The sequence below is a fragment of the Perna viridis genome, chromosome 5, assembly GCF_037379345.1.
Source record: "Perna viridis isolate PV_CMFRI_1.1 ecotype Kerala chromosome 5, ASM3737934v1, whole genome shotgun sequence".
NCBI classification, from domain to species: Eukaryota; Metazoa; Mollusca; class Bivalvia; order Mytilida; family Mytilidae; genus Perna; species Perna viridis.
The window spans coordinates 19,751,921-19,778,187 of record NC_142449.1 but is presented as its reverse complement, the minus strand read 5'-3'; the positions used below and the strand labels follow the sequence as shown (position 1 = coordinate 19,778,187).

At 31.9% G+C, this 26,267-nt stretch overlaps 2 protein-coding genes across 2 annotated transcripts in view; both read left to right on the top strand.

Annotated features, from left to right (window-relative positions):
• LOC148616428 (uncharacterized) overlaps positions 1-25,228 on the top strand; it is a 97,935-nt gene extending 72,707 nt beyond the window's left edge. The window contains exons 16-18 of the mRNA XM_088583455.1: positions 13,316-13,331; positions 24,801-24,877; positions 25,213-25,228. Coding sequence (XP_088439581.1) covers positions 13,316-13,331; positions 24,801-24,826 — 42 coding nt within the window. The 3' untranslated portion in view covers positions 24,827-24,877; positions 25,213-25,228. The remainder of the gene's footprint in view (positions 1-13,315; positions 13,332-24,800; positions 24,878-25,212) is intronic.
• On the top strand, positions 1,428-10,493 carry LOC148616429 (synaptogenesis protein syg-2-like). The gene is made up of 6 exons (XM_088583485.1): positions 1,428-1,530; positions 3,254-3,547; positions 4,339-4,626; positions 6,113-6,424; positions 6,986-7,282; positions 10,329-10,493. The coding sequence occupies exons 1-6, from the start codon at positions 1,473-1,475 to the stop codon at positions 10,343-10,345; spliced, it is 1,266 nt and encodes a 421-aa protein (XP_088439611.1). The 5' UTR covers positions 1,428-1,472; the 3' UTR covers positions 10,346-10,493.
• Positions 25,229-26,267: the final 1,039 nt, after the last annotated feature.

Below are 26,267 nucleotides of genomic sequence, written 5' to 3'. Positions count from 1 at the left end.
GAAAGAATTATGTCTAGTACCATCGTAATAGGCGTCCCTTTAGTCCATACTGTTGTAGTTTAAATAATAATCCTATGTGCCAAACACAATAAAATGCCTTAGATATGTCACAAAATACGACACGAAATTCCTTACCGTGATCCTAGGCTTGCCAAAACGAATTGGAAATGTCAATTAACTGATTAACAACCGAATCGCCATGCGTAAACCCAGATTGGTGCTGAGCGATGATCCGATTTTCTGTCGGGTAAAAGTTTACATGCTTGTATACGCAACGTTCCATATAATTTTATATGATGCTGAGAAAAGAAATAGGCCGATAATTTGTAAATTCTCGCACGTTCCCGCTTCTTAAAAACTGCATACTTGTACTTCCTCTGATATATATTTGGAAAAAGAACAAAGGAAAATTCTCAATTCGTGATACAATATTTTTTTTTGATTACCAAGATACGGTTTGCATTATTATTTAAGCATTTAACTTTAGCAGAGACACATTTAATTTGTCATCTCACCACATTACCACACTTCTAGTTTTAACAAGAAGATTGTTATTCGTAGAAAAAAGTTGAATGAATGAACCAATCAATCAATGTGAATATTCACAAATTGTATGTTTCATTATACAAGATCTTCCAAGAAATCAAGACAAGATTTGGATCAGGTAGTTCACTATCAAGAGGTCGGTAACACAACTTGTATTGGGTTTCGAATACATGACTTACTACACCAGTGTTTATTACGTATTAACAAAACCTAACAATTGGGTAATCGAGTTTTGTTCTTTTAATCACAACTTTGTTTTCTTTCGGGTTTATCAAAACAAACTTTAGGTATCTGTATTTTATTGCCAGGATCATTGAACAGTAAGTAAGGAATGCCCTTACATATCGTGCAAGAGGCACATTTGTAAATAATCACAGAAATATCATTCCGATCATCGGTAATGCTGTATTTTTCCTTCAAAATAGTAAAGTTTAATACAGATAAAAATAGTTTAATTGAATCAGTAATAGTAGTTCATTCATTATCATAGTTCGGTTAAACATCAAAACCATCATGTCCGTTCAGATGTTTAAGGTAAGAGTATTCAAACAAGATAATTAATAGTAATAATGACATATAATGAATTATTTAGAAGATGCTTTGGAACTGTTTTTATTATTACAATGTATGGACACTCTCTACGAAGTACTCCGTATTTGTTCCTTCTTTATTGTATTTCATGTTTTAATACCAGAGGATGGTTTAATCGTTGTATCAACAATCAAAATACGTGGCATTCTAGACAAAACTTCACTTAACCACCACATAGTTTAAAAATTCTCTGGTATGATGGTTTTATTCGAATTGACATGTAACATTGGAAGTTTAAATATAGATAATGTTTGACTGACATTTATAGGATGTTTTGTTGACCTGCTACATGTAAATATACATTTGCAATCAGGAAGTATATTTTACAATATAAAATGTTTCACAGGACTTTAATGTTATGTTGGCTGTTTTTTCAAAGCATTTTTGAATTCGGTAGGTCACTTTTCCGACTGTTACAGTAACAGAATAAAACCATATTTGCTTTAGTACCATAAACATAAATAGCATATAAAAACAATGTTATTTTTCCTATAGTCTGTTAACACAGTTCGATATAATTTAATAGTTATGATGAAGCGAGCTTTGTGTTAATAAAATTGGTTAGGTTTTGGTTTATATTTCAAAATACGCTAAAAAGCGATTACCTAGACTTAATTCCTATATTTTTCCTGACGTATCGAGGTGTGTTATAGCAGGAGTGTAACCTTTTTGTGGCGATCTGTCTACGAAAATTTTTTAATGGATGAATCAATCTGACACACAAGTCTTACCATGACATCTTATTCAAAATATTATCAATAATGCAGATGTGACACTAATTCTTTTTTTTTTTTATGTCAGCCATTCTAGCTATAAGTTATATGAATTGTATTGCAATTTCATCATTTAATGGAGATAACTCCCTTTCCCCTTTATCATGTTGTTACTTTAGATTCGTTTGACGGCAACCTTGACACATTCTCAAAACTGTAAATGTTTTTTTGATTAATTGTTGATTTCAATTTTGCTCGATTCTTATCAATTCTTTATATCATCTGTCTATGGGTACGTAGTGCACATGCAAACTTGCAACATATATTTTCATATGTTTTACAACACATGGACATATATGTTTAGCATAAATATGGTAAATGTATGTTCTTGTCCATCTGAAAATCCGTGAAATCGTATGTTTTCGGTAAACATATGAATACCATACTTTTTACATTAATGCAGTCCTACTTAAAATCCGTGTCAATGTTTTTGTTATCAATATGTCAGGGTGGTCCTAACCCCATGAAGACACCATAGGGCCTACATATGCTTCTCGGGTAACGTCAACAATGAAAGACATATGTTGCAAATTTTCCGATGTATATAATTCCTAAAACACTCAGTTGCATATGTTTTACATGTATGTCTAATCTAAACATGATTAAGACAACTTTAGATACTTGGACAGCTGGATACCTAATAAATTATCTGGTTATAAGTAGAAATGAATACAAACTCAAGACTTCAAATTAATCAACCCGTTCTGTTTTCAGCGCTTGATGTTGTGTTTTTAAATTTTTTTGACCACCTAATGGTGACCCTGAAGTTTTTTTTTGTATTTAGTATTGTAAGTAAAACGCTGATGCAACTGTAGTGTTTAACCATATCCATTTGGTTTTGGTTTCTTTGTTTTTAATTGATAACTCAAATTAACGTCAAAGTATTAAATTACAACAACTCTAGCGCTATTTGTTCATCTTTTTGTCAAGGATAGTGTCTTTATATGATTTATAGTTCACTCAGCTACAAGAATAAAAATACGACGTACTCGTGGATGTACATGTCTTTTCTTTTATAATTTACTCTTAAGTGGTTAATCTGGTACAAGCCCATAGACTTTTATTTACTAACGATACATAATTTAACAATAATATCTCATGTAATCATATTACTCAATATTTTGCCTTTAGAATGTAAACAATTTTCGGACTTTAATAGTATCATAGGTTGGCAAGTTGGAAGTACAATTTGTTAAAACTATTTCATTAAATGTATAGGACAAATATTGTCTTTGTTTGTTACTGACTTTTTGGGAATTATTTTCGTCAGTTTTACGTTTCTCACAGGCACCCCCATGCAGGATTATTGGTTGATATGTTATTATTTAGCCTCATTTTCACAGCATCTACAGACATCACATCATTGGTAGGATCAACTGTCGAACTTAAGTGTCAATATCAAGCTACTTCTACACAACCACTAATTTGGTTGAGATCAACGTCATCATCAACTATTTCATATTCATCAAATGACTTCATATTCCTTGATAGATTCCTGGACATTAAGAAGAGAGTCAACATCACAGGTAACCACAACATAGGGGAGTACCATCTGCGTATTTCTGATGTCAGAAAATCTGATGCCGGTTCCTATACCGTTGGAGGAAAAAAAGAAGAGTACCAACTAACTGTATTAGGTATGTTATTAAACTTACGTTAGACCTATAACTATATATAGAGACATATTACATTTTCAGGTCAAGATATAAACCTTTTGTATATTTTACATAAATTACATTGGAAATGTTTTTGGTTCCACACATCGAGTCTTCGTTGTATTTAAGAATGTTCGTCATTGTTTTTGAAATTAAAAGAAAAAACATGATTTAAATAACGATTCTTTTCCTTTTTTCTTTCTGTTTTGGTTAATAGTAAATGAAGTAAATGAATTAAGATTTTTCTACCATTTGTCAGGTATTTTCAATTCGATGTGTTCTTTTATATGATCTGCATTCTCTAATCAAAAACAAACATTTGGCATAATGGTCTTAATTAAAATAGTCACTTAATATATTTCAGGCATACTTTTACGTAGCAAACCGTAAAAAAAAATTACTTGGCTGTTTTTGTAGATTGTTATTTTAATGTTAAAATATCTCTTTTGAGTTGGGGATTTTGGATAAATGTGAGTCCTTCCTTCCGAAATGTTGATTGAATTGTTGACTTTTATGTTTATTTTAGTTTAAACATACTATCATATCAAATAAGACAGAAAGAAATGTTTTTTTAACGATTACATAAGAAATCATCTTAACTCTGGCATCAATTTGATTCTACCAATTTGGTCGCTACCTCAGAGTTTGAATTATCTTAAACTAGATTATAAAAGTAATTGCATCCTTGCAACAACATTTTATATTAATCCTAAGCGTGCATACTATACCCCTATATAATAATGCACTATGTATATAGTGTAATGTTTGTTCAGAGGGTCCTTCAAGTGCCAGTATTGACAGAAAGTCATCAGACAATAAACTCCAAGGAACAGAGGATTTAGATATTACAATCAGTTGTTTAGCTGAAGGTGGTGATCCAGCACCTGATATGGTACTACAGATTAGGAATCAGAACTACACAAAAAGTAGCACTCGGACAATACATCACATCATATCAAGGGTTGACAGGTCCTATGACGGTGATGCAGTGAGGTGCCTGGCAGGATATCAAAGTATTTCGTATTTCCCAAAATCAGACACAGCAACAATTTATCTGTATTGTAAGTTGACATCTTTTTTGAAAAAAAAATGTTACCTTTGTAAAACGTGATTTATATTGATATCTATTTTTAATTTCTGAATCACAATTTAAAACGTGCGTGATGAATTTGAAGTGTAAGTGAAAAAAAGTGGAATGTAGGAAAGGAAGGATCTAAGAATATTACTAATTTTCTAATTGATGTTATCAATGGGACTTTTTTAAGTCTCAGTCATAAGAAGAATATCTCTTGTGCTATTTTTTTTTTATTTTTCTATCATTAACACGATTCCTGAACGTGATGACTTTTCATTCAGAATTGTCAACTTTCCTTTCATCTGTGGCAATATCCCTTCAGCACCTGCGTATGGAGTGTTCATATCACATACGTTATGCCAGAGCTTGTGCCGAAACTACGCAGACTTTTTGCATCGTAGTAGAACTCTAACAAATAGGCTTCTGGAACAGGGTTATGTTGCTGCAAGATTGAAGTCATCACTACAGAAATTTTATGGCCGTCGTTATGAACTCGTGAATCGTTGTGGTGTATACATCAACACCATGAAAACTGATTTATTCAACGGGTCATAGTTTTCCTTTCCTCGTTTGTCTACCCCGGACTTGACTTTTTATGAGCAACTCGGCGGGTGTTTCTAGAAAAGCAGAGGACACTTACACTACCGGTGCACCTTGTCCATGCTCCCAGTTTTTAGTGGAGTCCGAGTTGCTCATTTACTTTTGTTACTTTGTATGTATGCTTTTAGTTACTTTATGTTCATTGTTGAGTATGTCTGTTTTCCATGTCTGGTCTTTGTCCCTGGATTACATTCTTTAGATTACCGCTATAACCTTGGTTCCCTTGATTACTCTGAAATGTTACATTTTAGCCCTCAATTCATTACAATAGAGAAAATTTTGTTCGACTTTTTATTTTTATATTTAAAACAATATTTATGGAGACATCGATATTCAGATGAGATCTTCTCTGTTCTATCCAACAGTACAAATTGATATTAAAAAGTGGAAAAGCCAGAAACAGTTACAGTATATTATATAAATGTATTGTATAGAAACAAACCGACAGTAAGAGGATAATTAGTTTATCGTTAAGTCTTCATACACAATTGTATGTCAATTTTTCTATATCAGACAGGGGTATAGGTTGTACAAAGGTTTACAGCCACCTTAAGTTTATAGGAAATATATTTCAAACATGTTTTTAAATTATAGTTTTATATATTGTTGGGTGCTATAAGCTTCAAAAGCTAGAAAATGATTTAGTCAAGGGAAAAGTAAAGTACAGTACTAAAATTGATAGAGGTCCTCGCTTAAGCTTCCAACGCTACATTTTTTGCATTTTCCTTGCAGTTGGTTGCTTGCTATAAAATAATTCTTTGGTTGTTTTTAATTCTCTATTTGTTTTTGTTTGTCTGTTGATTGATTTAAAAATCAGCAGTCGAATAAAAGGCTAAATCAATTGAAGACACATTCATAACATTTGATTTCAGTGAAGTCAACCACAGCTTCATTTAGTCCAGACCAATTTGTTGCAGAGGAAACAAATCCATTATCAATAACCTGTAAATCATCTGATGGTAGACCTAAACCTACAGTAAAATGGTCATTAGCTAATGCTGATATCACGTCCCAGTCTACAGAACAATCAACACATGATATAGCTAAAGATACTTATACAGTCACATCTAAATTGATATACAGTGTGCATAGGAATGATAATGGGAAGTTACTGTCGTGTGGATTTAAAAATACAGCAACTGGGAATAGTTATTTGTCACAGTCAAGGAAAATAGATGTTAAATGTAAATATTTATATTAATATTTAATCTTAAAGTTACGACGTTTTCACTTTGCTTTAGTTTTTGGATATCAATTTAGGCTAAATTTAAAATGAGAAATTCATATTTATGTATAGATTATCATTGATAAGTAAAACATAGTACAGTGTTTTGTTTTATTTAGACTCCCACTTGCAAAGTGGTGGGGTTTACAGTGATAGTTGCACCAATCTCCATCTCTGCTGTCCATACTTCCTTCCGTGTGCTAATCGTGAATATTCACTGAATCATCAATGAATATAGTGAAAGGAAAGTTTAACACATTTTTTTTAAACAAATTCCAATTGTGCATTTTAAATTTTGATACAAATCTATCTCGAAGGTAGCTATGTGTCCCAGTCATGGACTTAAGATGCAAAATGTAATTATTCCTATGGATTTTTGAAAGTTTCCTTTTTTTTTTTACTTTGCTTCATTATGAGATTATTAATTTAATGTATCAATAAAAACAGAATTATCGTCATATCTTAAAAAGATTTTGAAATTTGAAAAGGGTAGTAAAATGTTGTTTTGTTCCTATTTCAGTTTCTCCTTCAGCATCAATAGAAAACAAGACTTATAATCCAAGTGACATATCAAGACAAATCACTTGTAATGCATACGGAAATCCGGTAAGTTATACATTCTTAAAATGGAAACACAAATCTAAGTACGGGACAATAATTCGCATGTTAGATGGGAACAGCACCCCGACATTACCACAGACATCTGAGGAGACGAGATACCAAGACACGGGAGAGTATATTTGTACAGTTAGTAATGGCATCAAAGATAAAGATGGCAATGCTAACCAACAAGCAACGGATTTTGTTGTGTCTCAAGGTTAGAATATGTTGGCAATTAATTAATGTTTTCAATATTTCTAATTTGTTAAATATGTTATAACCTCATTGTATAAATACCAATACAATATTTCAAATTGAAAGTAATAAGGATATGATACATTTACACTATCGCGTGTATCAATGTGTACAAATTCAAGGTTTTCTAGGGTACTAAACTATGCTTTTAGTAAGTACGGTTTTATATGTTGCTAATTGAGGCTCCCAATTAAGACAATGTTTAGAAACTGTGTAAACATACGGATTTGTGGCTTATTTTTAAGGACAAGATGCTATGAAAAAGTTTTAAATACAAGTAAAAGAATAATCAAGGGAACCAAGGTTATAGCGGTAATCAAAAGAATGTAATCCAGGGACAAAGACCAGACATGGGAAACAGACATACACAACAAAGAACATAAAGTAACTAAAATCATACATGCAAAGTAACAAAAGTAAATGAGCAACTCGGACTCCACTAAAAACTGGGAGCATGGACCAGGTGCACCGGTAGGGTAAGCGTCCTCAGTTTTTCTAGAAACACCCGCCGAGTTGCTCATAAAAAGTCAAGTCCGGGGTAGACAAACGAGGAAAGGAAAACTATGACCCGTTGAATAAATCAGTTTTCATGGTGTTGATGGATACACCATAACGATCCACGAGTTCATGATGACGACCATAAAACTTCTGTAGTGATGACTTCAATCTTGTAGCAACATAACCCTGTTCCAGAAGCCTATTTGTTAGAGTTCTAGCGCGATACGAAAAGTCTGCGTAGTTTCGGCAAGCTCTGGCATAACGTATGAGTTGTGATATGAACACTCCATACGCAGGTGCCGAAGAGATGTTGCCACAGATGAAAGGAAAGTTGACAATTCTGAATGAAAAGTCATCACGTTTGTCGTAAAGTTTGGTCAATAGTTTTCCTTTACCATCGATTTCTAAGTGTAGGTCAAGATATGAGGCTGACTTCACAGTGTCTGTAGTATCCTTTATCTCAAGTTCTTTTGGGTAGATGCCATGTTTCAAATCCCCGAAATTAGGATTGTTTAAAGATAACGCTTCATCTATATAGCGGAAACTGAGATTGAAGGATCTAGCTAAACAATATTCTTTCTTTCTGATCAGATCAGCTATAAAGTCAGCCTCATAAGAGTAAAGGAATAGGTCAGCTAGTAAAGGGGCACGATTTGTTCCCATAAAACATTGCTAGTTGAAAGTGTGTCTTACGTTGGTGACTAATTTGGGTTTATATAATCAAAATAGATGTTGATTATTAAATTGGTATTTCCTCAATTTGTTAATTATATATTCTGTCGAACAGGCTGAAATTGTTCCTTATTAAATATATAATCATTTGAATCACATGTGTATCGTCATATGAAAAAAATGATATCAATATTGAAAATGATTGAAAAAAATACAATATAATCTCATTTAAATCCTCATCTATTAGACGAACAAAAATTCCTAGCAAGTCCACAAACCTTGTTGAGTTGCTGGTCATGATATAGAAAATGAAATGTCCTTTGTTACTGATCTGGGTATATTCATCCCATAAACTGGAAATATATCAGTTCAGATTGCCCTGAAGACATAACAAATATACACAAAAAAATCGAAACAACTCTATAGCTATAACTATTAATTTGGTTTGTAGTTTCACGTTGACTAAGTAACACATCATCTCCCTGTTAACAGTCATTGTTCGATTGCGTGATTTAATTTGATTTATTGTATTGTATTTGAGACTTTTGGCTATGACCGATAATTGATGAAATTGCATTTGCATTTATCTCCCCAGAAAAATACTTCTCCCACATTTAGAAGGATCAGATTAGCGAATTGTTAATATCTTGATTATATTAAGATACAATTTAATCTTTCACTGAGGCTTTATTGCATACGCATAGTAGAACCTCTCGGAAATGGGATTTGGTTTTTATTTCGATAGCTTTGGTTTTGAGTACTTCTTGCACACAATTATTTGTTGGATTTAGATTTTCCTATGTATTTTATTCTAATGCTGCTGATGAGAGTTTAGTCATTGACACATTCGTTTAGCATATCGAAATTTGCTACATAAAAGAATAGTATTTTGTATTTGATAACCTCTAGGTCAATGCTACTGTTGGTAGACCAAAGTCGTCTACGGCATTCACAAATCCAGTAGTCATACTTGTCTGTCCCTGCATTACAGCAGATTTTATTTCTTATTTTTTATCAAAGTTTGCAGTATTACACATTTCAAAATGCCTACAACACTGAGACTTCATTCATTACATTGTACATATAACTTTGGTTTTCTTTGTCGATAGTTTTGTTTCTGGTGAGTTCTTGCTTTGTTGTTTTAATTATAGTCGGCGTCACATAAATAACATACTGTTAAAATTTGAATAAAAATATTTTCTACGACTTTATTGACACCAACCGTCGTTTAAATTGTCTTAAATGACTTGCTCATTCGTTTAGCCAAACAGCTTCTCAAAAACAAGTCGCTTATTAGCTTAAATCATGCGTAACAAATCCTTACGGGAAAATCCCATACTAATATCCGCCATGTTGGTTTTTACGGGACGATTTGTTTACAAACGAAGTGCGTAAGTTCCCGTCGAACTCCGGTGACAATCGTCTGCTTGATCAACTTCTCGGTATTATACGTTGTTCGCGTAAAATAAATTCAAATTTTAACAGTATGTTATTTATGTGACGCCGAGTATAGTACTTCGTATATATTTGATTCAAATACTGTTGATGAGGATTACTACTTGAAACACGTGTACAATATATAGAAATTTCCAATATATATGACTGGTAGTTTCGTATTTAATAGACACACTAAATTATGTCTAAATTGTAGACGTATAATTGTAACGTATTATTTTGTAAGGGTGAAGTGTTTGATTGAATATTTTGCCATGACTAAATTATACACGTCTGAAGTATGTTAAAGTTTGAAATGCATGAATTATGCATTTTTTTTTTTTTTTTTTATTAATGCATCACCAATATTTCTTAGTGGAAATTATCAATTAAAATTTGGGCAGTTCAAAGAAGATGTTGAAATATACGTCAGCCTTTACAGTGAACCAAAGTACACTTCATTGACCTGGCTGAAACGGCGAAACACAATACCATCATCTGCTAAATACACTATTACTGATGTCCCTGCTGTCATGACGGATACATTCCATAATACAAAGGTACAGGTAGATGGCTACAGATTGATACTTACGATACGCAATCTGGAGGAACAGGACTTTGTGAATTACACATTAAGACTAGCTAATGGTGTCGGGCAGAATGTGGAACATTCGGTTGTTCTTATATCAGCAAGTTAGTATTACATTTTGTATTTGAGTTGATCTGACTTTCATAGTTAACATCTGAACGAAAAATATACATACAAGTTATTTTCATCATGCATATGAATAATATATATTAAATAACAATGTAAAAAATAGCTTTTGATAGAGCTTAATGCTATTAAAATACAGATAAATATTCAACTTATTTTGGGGATGCGCACATTTTCGGTTTAACTGCCTTCGTCAGGGGCGAATGACGCTGATTGAGAAGAGAGAATAAAAGCCCTCTTTACACAATACTGGAAAACTCACATTATAGTAAATAGACTTTGATCATACCCAGTTTTGACTGCTTCCACTGGAGGAGCAGGGCAGATTTACCCTTCCGGAGTACCTTGTAATACGCATGGCTTCGCCATAATGTAAGTGGTTTATTTTTTTGTTTGTTTGTTTGTTTTTTCTTTTTCTTATTCGTTTATTTATTTATTTATTTATTTTTTTTTTTTTTTGTTTCTTTGTTTTTTTTGTTGTTGTTGTTTTATTTTGGGGATTGGGGTATCAGTGGTGTCTTTTATTCCTTGTCGTCAGTTTCATTAGTAAATACATTTCATTCTTATAGTTACATTGTAAATGTAAATTACTTTTGTTTCCTTTTCGACGTTTGTGTATGTACATTGATTTAGATGTCTCTGAATTGTCCTCCTTTTTTGAAGCTTCGGTATTTGCCGATAACTCATAATTTCAATTCATCAGTTTAAGTGATAAATGTGGGAGTTAAAAAGCAAAAAACCAAAAATGTATTACATATGTATCGTTCTGATGTAATATGTAATTATTTCCCAAATCTAATATTTTGATAAATGAATTATATTTCCTTTTAAAAGGTCCACCTGTGACTCCTTTGAACTTCTCGAAAACAAACATTACAGACTCTACAATAACATTAGAATGGATTCCTGGTTTTGACGGCGGACATGAACAAATGTTTGTTGTACAGTATCGGGTCAAAGATAATCCTCAGTGGCAAGACACAGTTGTTCCCATGACGGACCATGCTTCTAACTGTCGATGCTCTTCTACGAAATTATACGTTTTTACTTTGACAGGACTAAAATCAGAGACATTTTATGAAATCAGAATTTATGCAGAACACAAATTCAACAGAAGCCATCCGTCAAACATTGAAAATGTCACAACAAAGCCAATGAGTAGGTATTTTTGTTATCAAAAATTGTGTATTTGTACAATTACCTTTAAATTTAGATAGATGAAGTCACGGTAAATAACTTATAGCCAAAGAGGTATAGAGAAAGAGCATAATGGTAACGTTAACCCTAATGTCGCATGTACATTTAGAAATGAAAATCATACATTTCTGAGTAGTTTGTAAATAAGATGTTCAATCTTTTAACATCAAATTCTATACATCGTTTTTCTTATAACACTTTTCTATGGGAATAAATACATTTCAGGTCAACATTCGTCTAAAACAGACAGTATTTCGTTGGTTGGTGTTGCCGTTGGTCTGTCAACAGTAATAATCATTTCACTCGTAATCAATTGTATATTAACATATAAAATATTGAAAGGTACGTAATGATTTTTCATAATTGGTTTACAGGCAAAGATGTTGGGAAAAATACCACAAGTAGGAGGTGCATTCCTTATATCCGTATTTAAAACACCATTCAAATTATTTAATTACTGGTTCAATAATGTTACATATTTGTTACTTATATCTGTTGTTCAATATGCTTTGATAATATTTTATATACTCATCTTTCATCCATGTAAATTTTGAGCTTTTTGATTATTTTAGTCTTTAACTTTGTTTCAATGTTTGTTGCAGATAAAAGATCACCAATGAAGTAAGTCAATTATGACATGCTCAACATCTTTCTTAATCAGATGATTTAAACTTAGTACATTTAAAACAAAAATAATTGTTCAGCCTTACGCTAAATAATTAGTGTTCTTCTTTAGTGCATGTCATTTTAAATATATGCTGCTTTAGTTTTTTTCCATTAAAAAAAAGTCAGATTGTTAACTTTAAAACTTCTATAATGCCAATTCAGATATATTGTTGTTGTCAAATGATACTGAATATGTTGTGTTAGTATGCTGCCTTCCATTGCTCTCTGCAATTCGAGTTGTATAAACAAGATATATTACAGAAGTTCGTCAAATGTGGATTCTAAAAATGGAAGGAGTTTCCCTGAAGTGTATTACAATATTTCAGACGATGCAGTTGATAAAGGTTTGGTTCATAACTGTTATCTAACATTCGTACAATGTTATCAAACAGAGTTATAGAACATTTCGTAGTTGTATTATTGACACACACGAGACAATGACTATTCATTTAAAAAAGACGGTAAAAATGTTCCTTATCATGTTTAATTTGTGTAATAAAAACTTGGGACTATTTAACTTTGGTTGCTACTTTTCCAGTAATCGGTGTATATGTAAGGAATTATAAACATTCTAATCAGCATGTATAAACAGTATTATTTTCATCATATCATTCCCACTATCAAACATTGGTATATGACATAATCTATGTCGGTTTAGATGAAGTAGGAATCATGATTAAATATGTTTACTTAGTGGTCACAGGTGTACGTTCAAAAAACCTAAAGTGTCACAGTTACGCTGCAACTATGATTCCTTCAGTTGAACGTTACAGTACTCTCATGTTCTCTACTCTTTCTGTTTTACCTTTTCAGATGATGACTCTGATAGGTAAGTTTACATATTGGTATTGGCTTAAGGGATCTTATAGCTATTTTCTCATTGTAAAATTATATACTTTTATATTCAAATTTTCAGGCAATTAAGAACCTGCAGCAGTTCTGCGAAAAATGTATAAAGTCGGTCAAGAATACGTTCAATTGACAAATATTTGTCATTTCCATGTTACAAATGAATGGGTAAATGAAAATAAAACTTACATTTTCAATATCTTTGATGTAATACATCGAGTTTTATCATAATGTAAAAACGATAAATACACAATGTCAAAGAGTACTTGAGCATTATTCTTTCGCAAATTTACTTCAATTTGTTCATCTAATGTTAGAGAACTGCGACATTATGAGACATTAGGAACGAAAGACAAACCAAATGAATACGACGTGTGTGAACCAAACCTGAGAAGTATGTACATATAACGTAGCCACAGTATAGTCGTCCGATGAAACTTGTATGCATAAAACAAAAAGAAAAATAGTTTTTTTTTTATTGGGCTTTATCATTTGTTTATGTCTAAACAAAGAAATACAACATAATTTGAAGTTTTCATTTGATATGAATAAATAATCAAGGAAACCAAGGTTATAGCGATACTCAAAAGAATGTAATCTATGGACAAAGACCAGACATGGAAAACAGACATACACATCAAAGAACATGAAGTAACTAAAATCATACATACAAAGTAACAAAATCAAATGAGCAACTCGGACTCCACTGAAAACTGGTAGAATGGACCAGGTGCGCCGATAGGGTAAGCGTCCTCTGCTTTTCTAGAAACACCCGCCGGGTTGCTCGTAAGCAGTCAAGTCTGGGTTAGATATACGACGTCTGTTAAACGCAACTGAAAGGTATGTACATAGAATATAGCCACAATATAGTCGTCCGATGAAACCGTGAATTAATTGTTCGTATACACAAAGATAAAAAAAAAAAGTTCGACATGATTGAAAAAGTATAACGATATATTACTATTAACATCATAATATCTGTCTTTTAATACTTTTCCTCTTGTAGATAGCAGTTCTGAAGTGTGAGTATACAGTTTATGTTTGGGATACTAAATAGATATAAAACAACTCTATGTCTTATGTTCTACTCCTGTTGTGTCAAACAAATATTTTTTTCGAAAATGTTCTGTTCTCGTGGATCGTTACAATGTATCCATATGCACCATTTGTTCAACGTGTCATAGTTGTCCTTTCCTCTTTCGTCTAGCCTATTTATGAGCAGCTCAGCGATTGTTTCTAGAAAAGCAGAGGACGTTAATCCTACCTTGATTACCTTGATTACCATTTGTTTCTTACAAAACGAGAAGGCAATGGCTATATAATTTTATTTGAGTTTTAAATGTAAATATAAAAAGCATACATGTATTAAACGACGACCGAAATCTATGTTGAATATACTTTTTTTTTCTTTTCTAAAGATTACATTCCAAGACTGATCAAAATTATGAAACCGTAGGAACAAAAGACAAACCTAATGTCTATGAGGACTTGGGTGAAAATTAAAAATGCATGTATTAGCTGATTGCACTTTTGTCTTCTCTTTTACGTATATCATTATATCAAAAATGAAAAATATAAATTAGTGTTTGAAATACGTTTACAAGGTGAAGGTCTAATTATATGCCAATTCATATGACAGTCTTTGGCTGTCTAATAAGTAAACTATCTGTATATGCAATTGTTGCAATTTTCAGTTTATACCATGCAAACTTCAAGGTTCTTTTTTAATGATTTAAGTTCTTCCATATCTTAATAATATTGTTATATCTTGATGGGATGTATTCATATTACATATAAAAACAAAAACGTGATATATTAATGATACTTAATACTTTAATTTCAGAGTCCAGAACAAAGCTGTATTCCAATGCACTGATTTGATCAACACTGTATAGAACCTTGAGTAGGACTTTCGATGGATGGTGTTATAGGATAGTTTATATCCCTATGGACGTAGATATTGTTCTTTTATTTGAATTTATGTATACCAATATCATATGTTTTTCAAAACAAGTACTTTAAATTTGAAATCGAATTGTATTATGATAATACTTGAGCTGTCTAAATATAAAACAAATAATAATAATGATAAAAATAACGAGCAACACTTGGAAAAAAGTGGACAAAACCAACAACAATGTGTTAACAAGGAATGTGTGCACTGGAAAAAGCTATCCGGCATCGTATTTTGTAGAAAGTCGGATAGGCTGTTGTTTAAGGCATCTTTCAAAAAGCAGAGAGGGTTTAAAATGAGTGACGTTCGTTGAGAAAACAACATGTTCTAAACATGAATTATACAACTTGTATATTATACAATTGAGCTCAGCAAGCTAATTCATTTGTATTGTGTATCGTGGAGATCAGATTGGTGAAAATTGTTTTAAAATTATATCGTAATTAGGAATTCAAACATACCATTAGTTCAAAACTTTTAAAAATTCAATCATCTTAATTTAGAACTATAAAACTCAATAACCATTCGGTGGAAAGGCAATCAAGGACCTTGATGAAATGCTTTTTTATGGCACTAATGATCGGAATTGAATGTTAAGAAAAAATGTTTAATATATGTCATGAAGCTTTGAAATACTAGTACGGTTTTATCAAGACAAAAAATAAAACTATAAAAAGAAAAAGGTCTATAAAGAAAAGGTAATGTTTTTTTAATTCAAGATCTTTGCCAAATTAATTGGGGAAGAGCAAGTTTTCATATCAATGCTATTTATTTTTATCATATCAATAAGTATACGGTATCTTTTTTTCCAACTAAATCATTAACTTTCTAACTGATATTCATTCAGATTGGCACTTGACACTTGAACTGCTCCCAAATAGAAAATATGATAGGTTAAAGAGATAAGGTATCAGGATATTATGTGTTCAAAGAGTAATCAAGGGAACCAAGGTTATAGCAGAAATTAAAATAATGTAATCCAGAGACAAGGACTAGACGTGGAAAACAGACATACGCCGAAAATATAAATATCCAACGTTTAAAAAAAAAATGGAATGTTCTTAAAAGTTTAGCTTCCACAAAGGAGGGTCAGTGTGAACTTAATCATGTGACAAAACAATCATTATCGATGTGCAAATTTTGTTTGAAATAGTCTTTCGAATTTGTTATGTGTATTTTGTATTATTTCTGATTGACTTTTAATCGTTATTTGTTACGTCAGTTACAATTTAAATTGTATTTGTATCAGTTTGTAAATAAAAAGAATTTCTCACAATTTCCACAACTACTAACGTAAATGAACCGTTTCTGTCATGATTCGGTGTGTTATTGACTCAAACTAGATGAGTGGACGACTAGCCTCTAGTGGCTCCCCGTCCACAAATGCGTGAACGAGCAGCCAATGCCTAATTTAAACATGTATGAAGTACTAATAAACAGCGATCAATGCCCTACCTTTCACATGCCCGTATTTTTCAGTTTATTTTAAGAAAACGGATTTTTTACACAGAAACGAATTAGCTTCATTTTTTGAATGGCAACTTTGTCTTCCAATCCACACATTTACAATTAGAAAGTTTCTGCAAATTGATAAACAATTTTGTTGTTGTTAAATTTTTGTATGAAAATGTCAAACAGATCCATGCACTTGAGCTCAAGTTATTAAAGTCTATAAGGAATAACAAGTTTATATTTGTTGTCTCTCTTTCATGTTAATAGATTGAAATTATGGAAAAATACTAAATGCTGATCTTTCTTATAGGTACACAAATTCCGTACAATATAAAGGCATGTTCCCATTGGAAATAAACATTTTTGTCAAAATGTAAATGCCTTTTTATGAACAATGAAAACAACAATATTGTTTAAATTGTACAAGTCCAAGAATTGGTTGAGCAGATCTAAAGCAGATCTCTTGCTGATAAATTGTGTGCTTTTATTTTGTACATATATTTTGTAATAAAGATGTTCAGTGCATTTCAAATCTACTAAAATTGTGTTGATTTGTTTTGTTCTGCACTGTTTTCATACCAAATATTTATATTTTGCATAACATCTCATGAACTGTAAAAACCCTACTCGTTATGAATTAACAATTATTGACTAACGTTTGAATACTAGCTTAAATTTGATCAAAACAACTAATACAATACAAAATAAAAAGTGCATTAATACGAGATTTCGCCGTCTAATAAGGCTTTTACCTGTCCAATAAGTGATATTGGCTTTTTTAAAATCTATATTGGCCTAACTACAACAACATCCAAAATTACGTATGAAACTAATAGTAAACTGTATGCAGCAATATCCACTTGTGCAAAATAGTCTGACATGCACATCTCATCCACAACTATGCCTGTGATTTCAGGCATGCCGATTGATATATAATTTGTATCATTAATTATCGCTAGTGATTTAGTTTGGTAAAAATATAGATCAAGAACTTATTGAAAAAAAGGATATGATTGCTTCAAACCTCTTAGAAAATACAGTATGCCCCACCTCTTATTTAATCTTGATCAAAGGTAAGACGCCATTTCGTAAAACTCAGTGTTCCTGTCCTGCCGACTCAGTTATTAGATGATTCATCTTCCGCTTTCAATGAGTGACACTAATATGTAAGTAACTTACGTTTACTTTACTTCAAAGATTGTGTAATTCCAGTTGACTTGACTAACCAAGTTAAACAACTTTCAAAATAACACATGGTTAAGGCTGAACTACACAGATGCAATTGAGGTACACTGTTTCGTACACAAAATTGATTCGGACTAACTTAAAATAAAAAGTGGAAATATTGAGTTTGGGTAGTAGAGAATTTGTACATCAATAGATGCAAAAGGCACGTTTTAAGCTGTGTTTGGAAATATTAAGGTCATCGCCAGATTGAGTTCTCTCCTCTGCACCAACTGGCTTTTTTTTTTCAAAAAAAGTTCACAAGAACAATAAGAATTAACATTCTTTTAAATTACTGTTCTGATCATGAACAAATAAGCAGAAATTGGTGCACTTATTTCTGCTGTTTTTACAGCATGTCCATGCCTGCTTACCTTTATTGGTAGTTTTTAAGTGCCTAAATTCTCCGAAAACTTGCTTTTGACGGTTGATTTTGCAAATGCAATCAAAACTAATATATTGTTGTTTTTTTTTATTATATTACCATAAATAGTAGCTACAGAATTTAATGACAAAAAATATATATATATATATATATATATCGTTTTTCGTAAATTTCCATTACTTAATATTTGAGAAACATATATTTTTAGACAAACAAAATAGTCGGATTTGCGTATGCAAGTATCTCAAACTAGCTCTATTTCCACTAATTGTCATGAAGTTATCTGCAGTGATCTCTCTATGTAGTTGAACTATAAGATAATTTTCACTCACCCTACATTAAGAACACAGTATTATTTATATCAAAGAAACCAATATAAGTATTTTATAGTAAAATGAGTAAGAAATTATAAATTATGTTCCCATACTTTTTAAATCAGTTTGAGGAAGTCTATAGCAGCCAAATTTCATGATTTGCAAATTTAGGAAATGTGACGTCACGAAAATTCCCTCGGTGATAGTTTGTATTTTTACTGCACATGTAGTATCAATTTAACAAAAACAAATTATATTATATAATTAAATTACATAAATTATTCGACCGAACATCTTGTCAATGCTCAATTAAGAAAGATAAGGGCGCGTAGAAATTCTGAATCAGTTAGTAAGTGTACAGCCTTAGGATGTTGGAAACAATACAGGATTTGTTTATACAGTTTGCCTTAAATGCCATACTTCGGGTAGAAAAACAAGCTGTTGGTCTACAATTCAGCATAAATAATATATACAAGAGTTGACTGGATACCATATTTTCTTTGAAATGTGTTTGCACTTTTCCTTCAGTTGAAAATATAACTATTTATGAAATACATACCTACAGCTATATGTAAGCTAGAAATGACCTGATTTTGATGGAGGTAAGCAAGTATCATATTGCCTCTTGAATCAATATCTATTCTCCAATTTCAACATTGTTTTTTTTTTTTTTGTATTTTTGTAATCCTGATATACAAAGCTTTAACAAAAAGTACAAAACTATTAAATACATCTCAAAAATATTTCTCTTTAAGGTGTCATTATACAGATGCAATTTAGGTGCAGTGTTATGTACATTAAATTGACCAAGCCTAATTTCGTAATACTTTAATGTGAAACTGAACTTGGTGGAAATATTGATTTCGGGTAGTAGATCATTCGTACATAAATAGATGCAATACTTGTGAAGGTAAGGAAGTGTAAAATGTATGTTTTATGCTATACCCGGAAAAATTCAGGACATCGCCAGATATGGTTTTCTCCTCTGCACCAACTGGCTGATTTTCAAAAATACAAAAAAATCACACGAACATTAAGAATTAAAATCATAAATAAATGAGCAGGAAAATGTACACTTATTTTCAATTAAATTTTGTTTACAACATTATAATGCCTGCTTCCTTTTCCTGTCATTTTAAAGTTAATAAAAAAAATTGACAGTTAATTTTGGGAAGGAACCCAAAATTTGTAATGTCAGCTGATATATTTCTTTATTACTTAGATTATACGTACAGATTTGCATGACACGATAAAGAAGTATATTCATCTTTTTTTAATGGATCTCCATATTGTAAGGATTTGAAAAAAAAAATGTTCTTTTTTCGGATATTGTTGAATTTGCTTGTTTAAGTGCCATAATTTCTACAAATTGTCATAGAATTATCTGCAGTGACCTGTTTATAGATTGGAACTTTATCACTTAGGTGTTAACTGCTTTACACTTAAAAAATTACTTCCTGTTATCAAAACTTAAAAAAGCAACAAATGATAACTGTGGTTTTCACTAGTTGGATAATATATTTGTAGATATATGTTTGCCGTAATACATGGTAAAGTATCCCGTTATTAGGTTACGTAGCAGTCTGCCTGAGAATCATGCAATTTTTACTGTAAGTGTTTTATTGATATCAAATATTTTATCCAAATTTACTTCAAATCACTTGGATATATTGGGAAAAAAACAAATAAAATGAAAAATAAAGAAAAATGTTTTCACCGTTACCATAGCGTCTACCAATGTAGGACCTAATAATCACAAAAATGTCACATTTTTAATGTAATTTTTATTTATAATGGTGGAAATTTGTCAAACTAAATATTCATAATAATGAAATGTGTCTTAAGTATAACAATTTACAATAAAGTATAAAGCATGGTCAGATCCGTTTTGCCAAGAAGAGAAAGATACAATCCAAATGTATGCTTGGATGTGTGGCAGGTGCTCTCCACTGAAAAATATCAAAAATAAAAATATGTAACTTTGAAGTTTGACAATTTCCACCATTAAATAAAAAAAAATTACATTCAAAATGTGATGTTTTCGTATTTTTAGTCCCAAAATTGGTAGTTGCTAAAGTTTGGTCGTTGCTATGGTAACTTAATTTAATTTATTTTTATTTTAAATGCAACATATTGAAAGTCAATTTGGTTCAAATATCTGATATTGATAAATCATCCATTGCATTATTCTATTGCGGACTACTACTTAAGTTTTCACAATATCAGTTTGGGGCCATAATACAGCAATATCATTAACCATCGTTTAGTGTGATTTATTCCCAAAATTTGTATTTGAAAAAAAAAGATCAGCATGTACAACATCTTGTTGTTTAAGTATTCATCGAAGATAAAAACTTATTGAAGATAGTGAGGAGGAAGGAAAGACAATTAACTTAAGTGTAAATTATTTCCTTATGTGGAAGTGTTGGTTATATCTCTACCATTTTAACCCAAGTTTTCATAAATATATCCGTATTGTGTATTCATTTTAACTGAGTGTATTGTTTTGTTTTGTTTACATATATTAATTTGATAAACGTATTTTAATGAACCAAGGTCGTTTGTCTAATGTTAATGTTAAATACATCTAGTATAATAAACATCTACAAATAAATCGATTTCGTCCTTTTGTATGAATGAAGATACCAGACTGAATACCTAATGTACAATCAAAAATCTTTTTGATATGTGATTGAGCGCAATTCCCTTTTGTTACGTTCTGTAGATCACAATTTAAATTAAAGCATATACAATTTTAAAGACACATTAACGTACTATTACTATACAATTGGCAAATTATACGAATGATACCTCTCCTTATTGTTGCGTTGCTTCCAATTAAAATTAAGGCAAGACTTGCTATTAATCGGGTATTAAATTTGAAAAAAAGAAACTTTTGAATATAAAACAAAATATCGACATTTCTTTTCCTAAATTAAATCATACCAACATTTCGTTTTAACTCTTTATATTGTACCCACAATAAATAAATAGTCATAATCTGTAAATAGTAATGTACTTAGTTTAAATCAAAAACATCAAATATACATACATTAACGTTATGATTATATTTGATTTAAGCATGACAACGCATTTCTACAGTTTGTGGGATTCATGTTGTAATTGGGGTACTTAATGTTAATCTCTATATGGGGGAATGTTTCCATCACCCCTATGAAGCACACTTCATTCAGAACGTACTACAACATAGGGAAACTAAGTATGTATAGTCTATTAATTTCAATTTGACATTCACAAGCACCAAGAGACGCGCATTTACAACATACCAAAATTTGTTATATTTATATAACATATATCAGTAACTAAAATCATACATACAAAATAACAAAAGTAAATGAGCAACTTTTATTCCACTAAAGAATGGGAGCATGGACCAGGTGCACCAGCAGGGTAAGCGTCGTCTGCTTTTCTAGAAACACCCGCCGAGTTGCTCATAAAAAGTCAAGTCCGCGGTAGACAAAGAGGAAAGGAAAACTATGACCTGTTGAAAAAATCAGTTTTCATGGTGCAGATGGATACACCATAACGATCCACGAGTTCATGAGGACGACCATAAGACTTCTATAGTGATGACTTCAATCTTGTAGCAACATAACACTGTTCCAGAAGCCTATTTTTTAGAGTTCTAGCGCGACACAAAAAGTCTGCGCAGTTTTGGCAAGCTCTGGCATAACGTATGAGTTGTGATATGAACACTCCAGACGCAGGTGCCGAAGGGATGTTGCCACAGATGAAAAGTTATCACGTTTGTCGTACATTTTGGTCAATAGTTTTCCTTTTCCATCGATTTCTAAGTGTAGGTCAAGATATGAGGCTGACTTCACAGTATCTGTAGTATCCTTTATCTCAAGTTCTGTTGGGTAGATGCGATGTATCAAATCCCCGAAATTATGATTGTTTAAAGATAATACGTCATCGATATAGCCGAAACTAAGATTGAAGGATGTAGCCAAACGATATTCTTTCTTTCTGATCAGATCAGCTATAAAGTCCGCCTCATAAGAGTGAAGGAATATGTCAGCAAGTAAAGGAGCACAGTTTGTTCCCATTACAAATTTCGATATGCAGTACACGTGCTCTCAACAGTAGCATGATACTCAAATAGTGGATCATTTGCGATAAAAAAACGCTAAAACAAACCAAGAGAACCACTAGACAAAGTATATGGAACACAAAGTTTACAAAGAAACACGCAGCACAAGCCCGAAAAGAAGACTTATGAACATTTTCTACAGCAATTGTTTGCAATATATCGTCCTAACTTTTTTTGAGAGTTCAATAAGAAGGGGAACATCTTTGGTATATGAGTTCGATCGCACCGACGACATATATCGGCCATAAAGTCATTGTGCCGATTGTAGACCGCTGGAGCAGTCACCGTAACCAAGAATTGATATTGTTTTGTGTAAGTTGCTGAGCGTTGGGATAAAATCGCATTTTCTACCAAAATACCACGTAAACCCTGTACCTTAGAACATTTCAATGATCTTCGTAACACTTCATCGATATTCCCAAGTATACCTGTATGGAGTATGTATTACCTTTTAAATTATTCAATTACATGAAAAAAATATTCTGCCCGTAAGATGACACGCAAAAGTCGATAAGGCAAACAAAGCCACCTAAAAGCTTTCTAAATTAGTTAATTTATGTAGACACTTACTATATAATAATTGGTGTCACGGCGGTACGAGTTTGAGTCCCTCAGCGGGATCAACAAACCTTTGCTTCACAAACTTGACAGTTCTAACATCTTTGGAATAGAGCGAATAGAGTCGTCACATTCTGTGACGTATCTATAATACTTTTTTTTTTTGTTTTTTTTTTTTTTTTGTGACATGAATCGTTTATTTGATCCTCTTTTTTACATAACAACATCCAGATGATCTGTCCCGTACTAATAAACATCACGTACTAAGTTACAACTCTAGTATTTTCCTACAAGGAGGAATGACCCGGCCATGCAGCGAAAGCTATATTTTGTGCTATGACTGCTGGATTTACCCATTATGACGCAATTTATATTCACCACTGATATATTCACGGCGAAGTTTAGCTGTTAAACCTACATTTAAACCATCATTTTGTTTGGAATGCCTGATCTGTCGGAAAAATTGCAGTACCAGCTGTTTTGATGGGTAATATCTATTTTATCAAATTTATTTTGGACTTGAATTGATTATGAATTGGATGAGAGTCTTGCAGAGAGAACAAAAATTGCTTCAAAAATTTGACAGTTTTGACATCGTTGAAACTTTTTGGAGTAGGGTAGCGAAAAGTTGGCCAAGTTTTCAAGGGCGATGAACTTTGTGCATGCGGTGTTACCATAAATGTCACAGCGGAACGAGTTCGAGTCCCGCGGAGGGAATAACCAAAATAGATGTTAAGATCTTAATTGCATGTTAAATTATGCTTCCTATCATTATCCTACTTAAAAAAGTGTTGTTTACTTTGTTAACTAATTACATGTATCAAAATAGACGTTCAATTATATAGCATCATTTTACGCAGCAGTATTTGTACAAAGTTACTTAACTCTTTGGTAGTTTTGATGTGTGAAGGAATCATAGTTACAATGTTACTGTGACTTTAGTTTTCGGGCAACTATTGTATTGTTATCGTAGGTTCTGTGATATCCGTTTTTAAGAAATTTGAAGGAGTCACAGGTGGATCTTTTGATATAAAATAAACAAAATTTATTTCTTTAGTTAAACGTTGCGTTACTCTAAGGATTTCTACTCTTTCGGTTTTACTATTTCAGATGGGGACTCGGATGGGTAAGTTCATATATTGGTATTAGTTGAAAAGGTCTCATAGCTATACTCTGCGTAAAATTAACTGCTATTCTATGTAGAATTTCACTTTCAGGCTTCAAAGAACCTGCAGCGGTTCTGCGACAAAGTCTGTCATGAATACGTTCAATTAACTCCTATCGGCTATTTCCTTACTACAAATGAATTGGTATATGAAAATAAAACTTACATTTATAATATTTTCGATGAAATACATTGAGTTATATTACAGTATAAAAACGATAAATAACACAATGTCAAAGAGTACTTGAGCTTTTTTTCAAATTAACTTCCTATCCAATTTTAGAGAAGTGCGACGTTATGAGACATTAGGAATGAAAGACAAACCAAATGAATACGAGATATGTGAACCACACCAGAGAGGTATGTACTTAGATCGTAGCCACAATATAGTCGTCCGATGAAACAAAACAAAACAAAAAATATGTTTTTCATTGGGTGTTATCAATGTTTTAAGTGTAAACAAACAAAGAAAAAACATTTTTGAAGTTTTGATTGGGTATAAATACGAGGTATGTGAACCCCAACTGAGATATATGTACATAGAATATAGCCACAATATAGTCGTCCCATGAATTCGTGAATCCATTGCACGTATACACAAAGATAAAAAAAAGGTTCGACATCATTGAAAAAGTATAACGATATATTAGTATTAACATTATTATAAATGTCTTGAAATACTTTTCCCTTTGTAGATAAAAGTTCTGAAGTGTAAGTATACATTTCATACTTGAAATGCTAAACCGATATAAAACAATTCTATGTCTTTAGTTCTCCTCCTGTCGCGTGACACGATTTTTTTAAAATTTACACATATCGTGGATCGTAACAGTGTATCCATCTGTACCGTGGGTCCGATCTGTTCAACAAGTCATAGTTTTTCTTTCCTCTCTTACGTCTACTCCGGACTAGACTTTTCATGAGCAGCTCAGTGGGTGTTTCTAGAAACGCAGGGGATGCCTATCCTACAGATGCAACTGTTCCATGCTCTCAGTGAAGTCCTAGTTGCTCATTTTCTTTGGATTCTTTGTACGTATTAGTTTGCCATTGTTATGTTCGTTGTTGTGTGTCTGTTTTCCACGTCTAATCTTTGTCCCTGGATTACATTCTTTTGATTACCGCTATAACCTTGGTTCCCTAGATTACTCATTGTTATATACAGAACGACAAAGCAATGACTATATTTTTCATTGGAGTTTTAAATAAAAATATAAAATAAATCCATGTATAATACGACGACAAAATTCTTTGTTTAACAGGCCGCTTTTTTTTTTCTTTCTTTCTTTCTTTTTTTAAAGAATACATTCCAAGCCTGATCAAAATTATGAAACTTTGGGAACAAAAGACAAACCTAATTTGTATGAGGACTTGGATGACAATTCAAAACGTAATTCTTAGCTGATGGCACTTTTATTTTCTTTTGTACGCATTTTTTACGCATATCATTAGATATAAATATAAAAATAGAAATACATGAATGGTTATTAAAAACAATTTCACAAGGCGAAGTTCTAAATTTAAAAGACAGGATATTTTTTTTTAAAATCATGTTGATATATCTTAGTGGAACGTATTTATATTATAGATACAAGCAAGAATATGATGTATTAATGATACTTTTGTATTTCAGATTCCACTACAAAGATGTATTCCAATACATCCTTTTGGTCAGCACTGTGTCGACCTTTTAGTAGAACTCTCAATGGACAGTGTTGAGCAAATAGTAATTGGATAGCTTATTCCATATGGA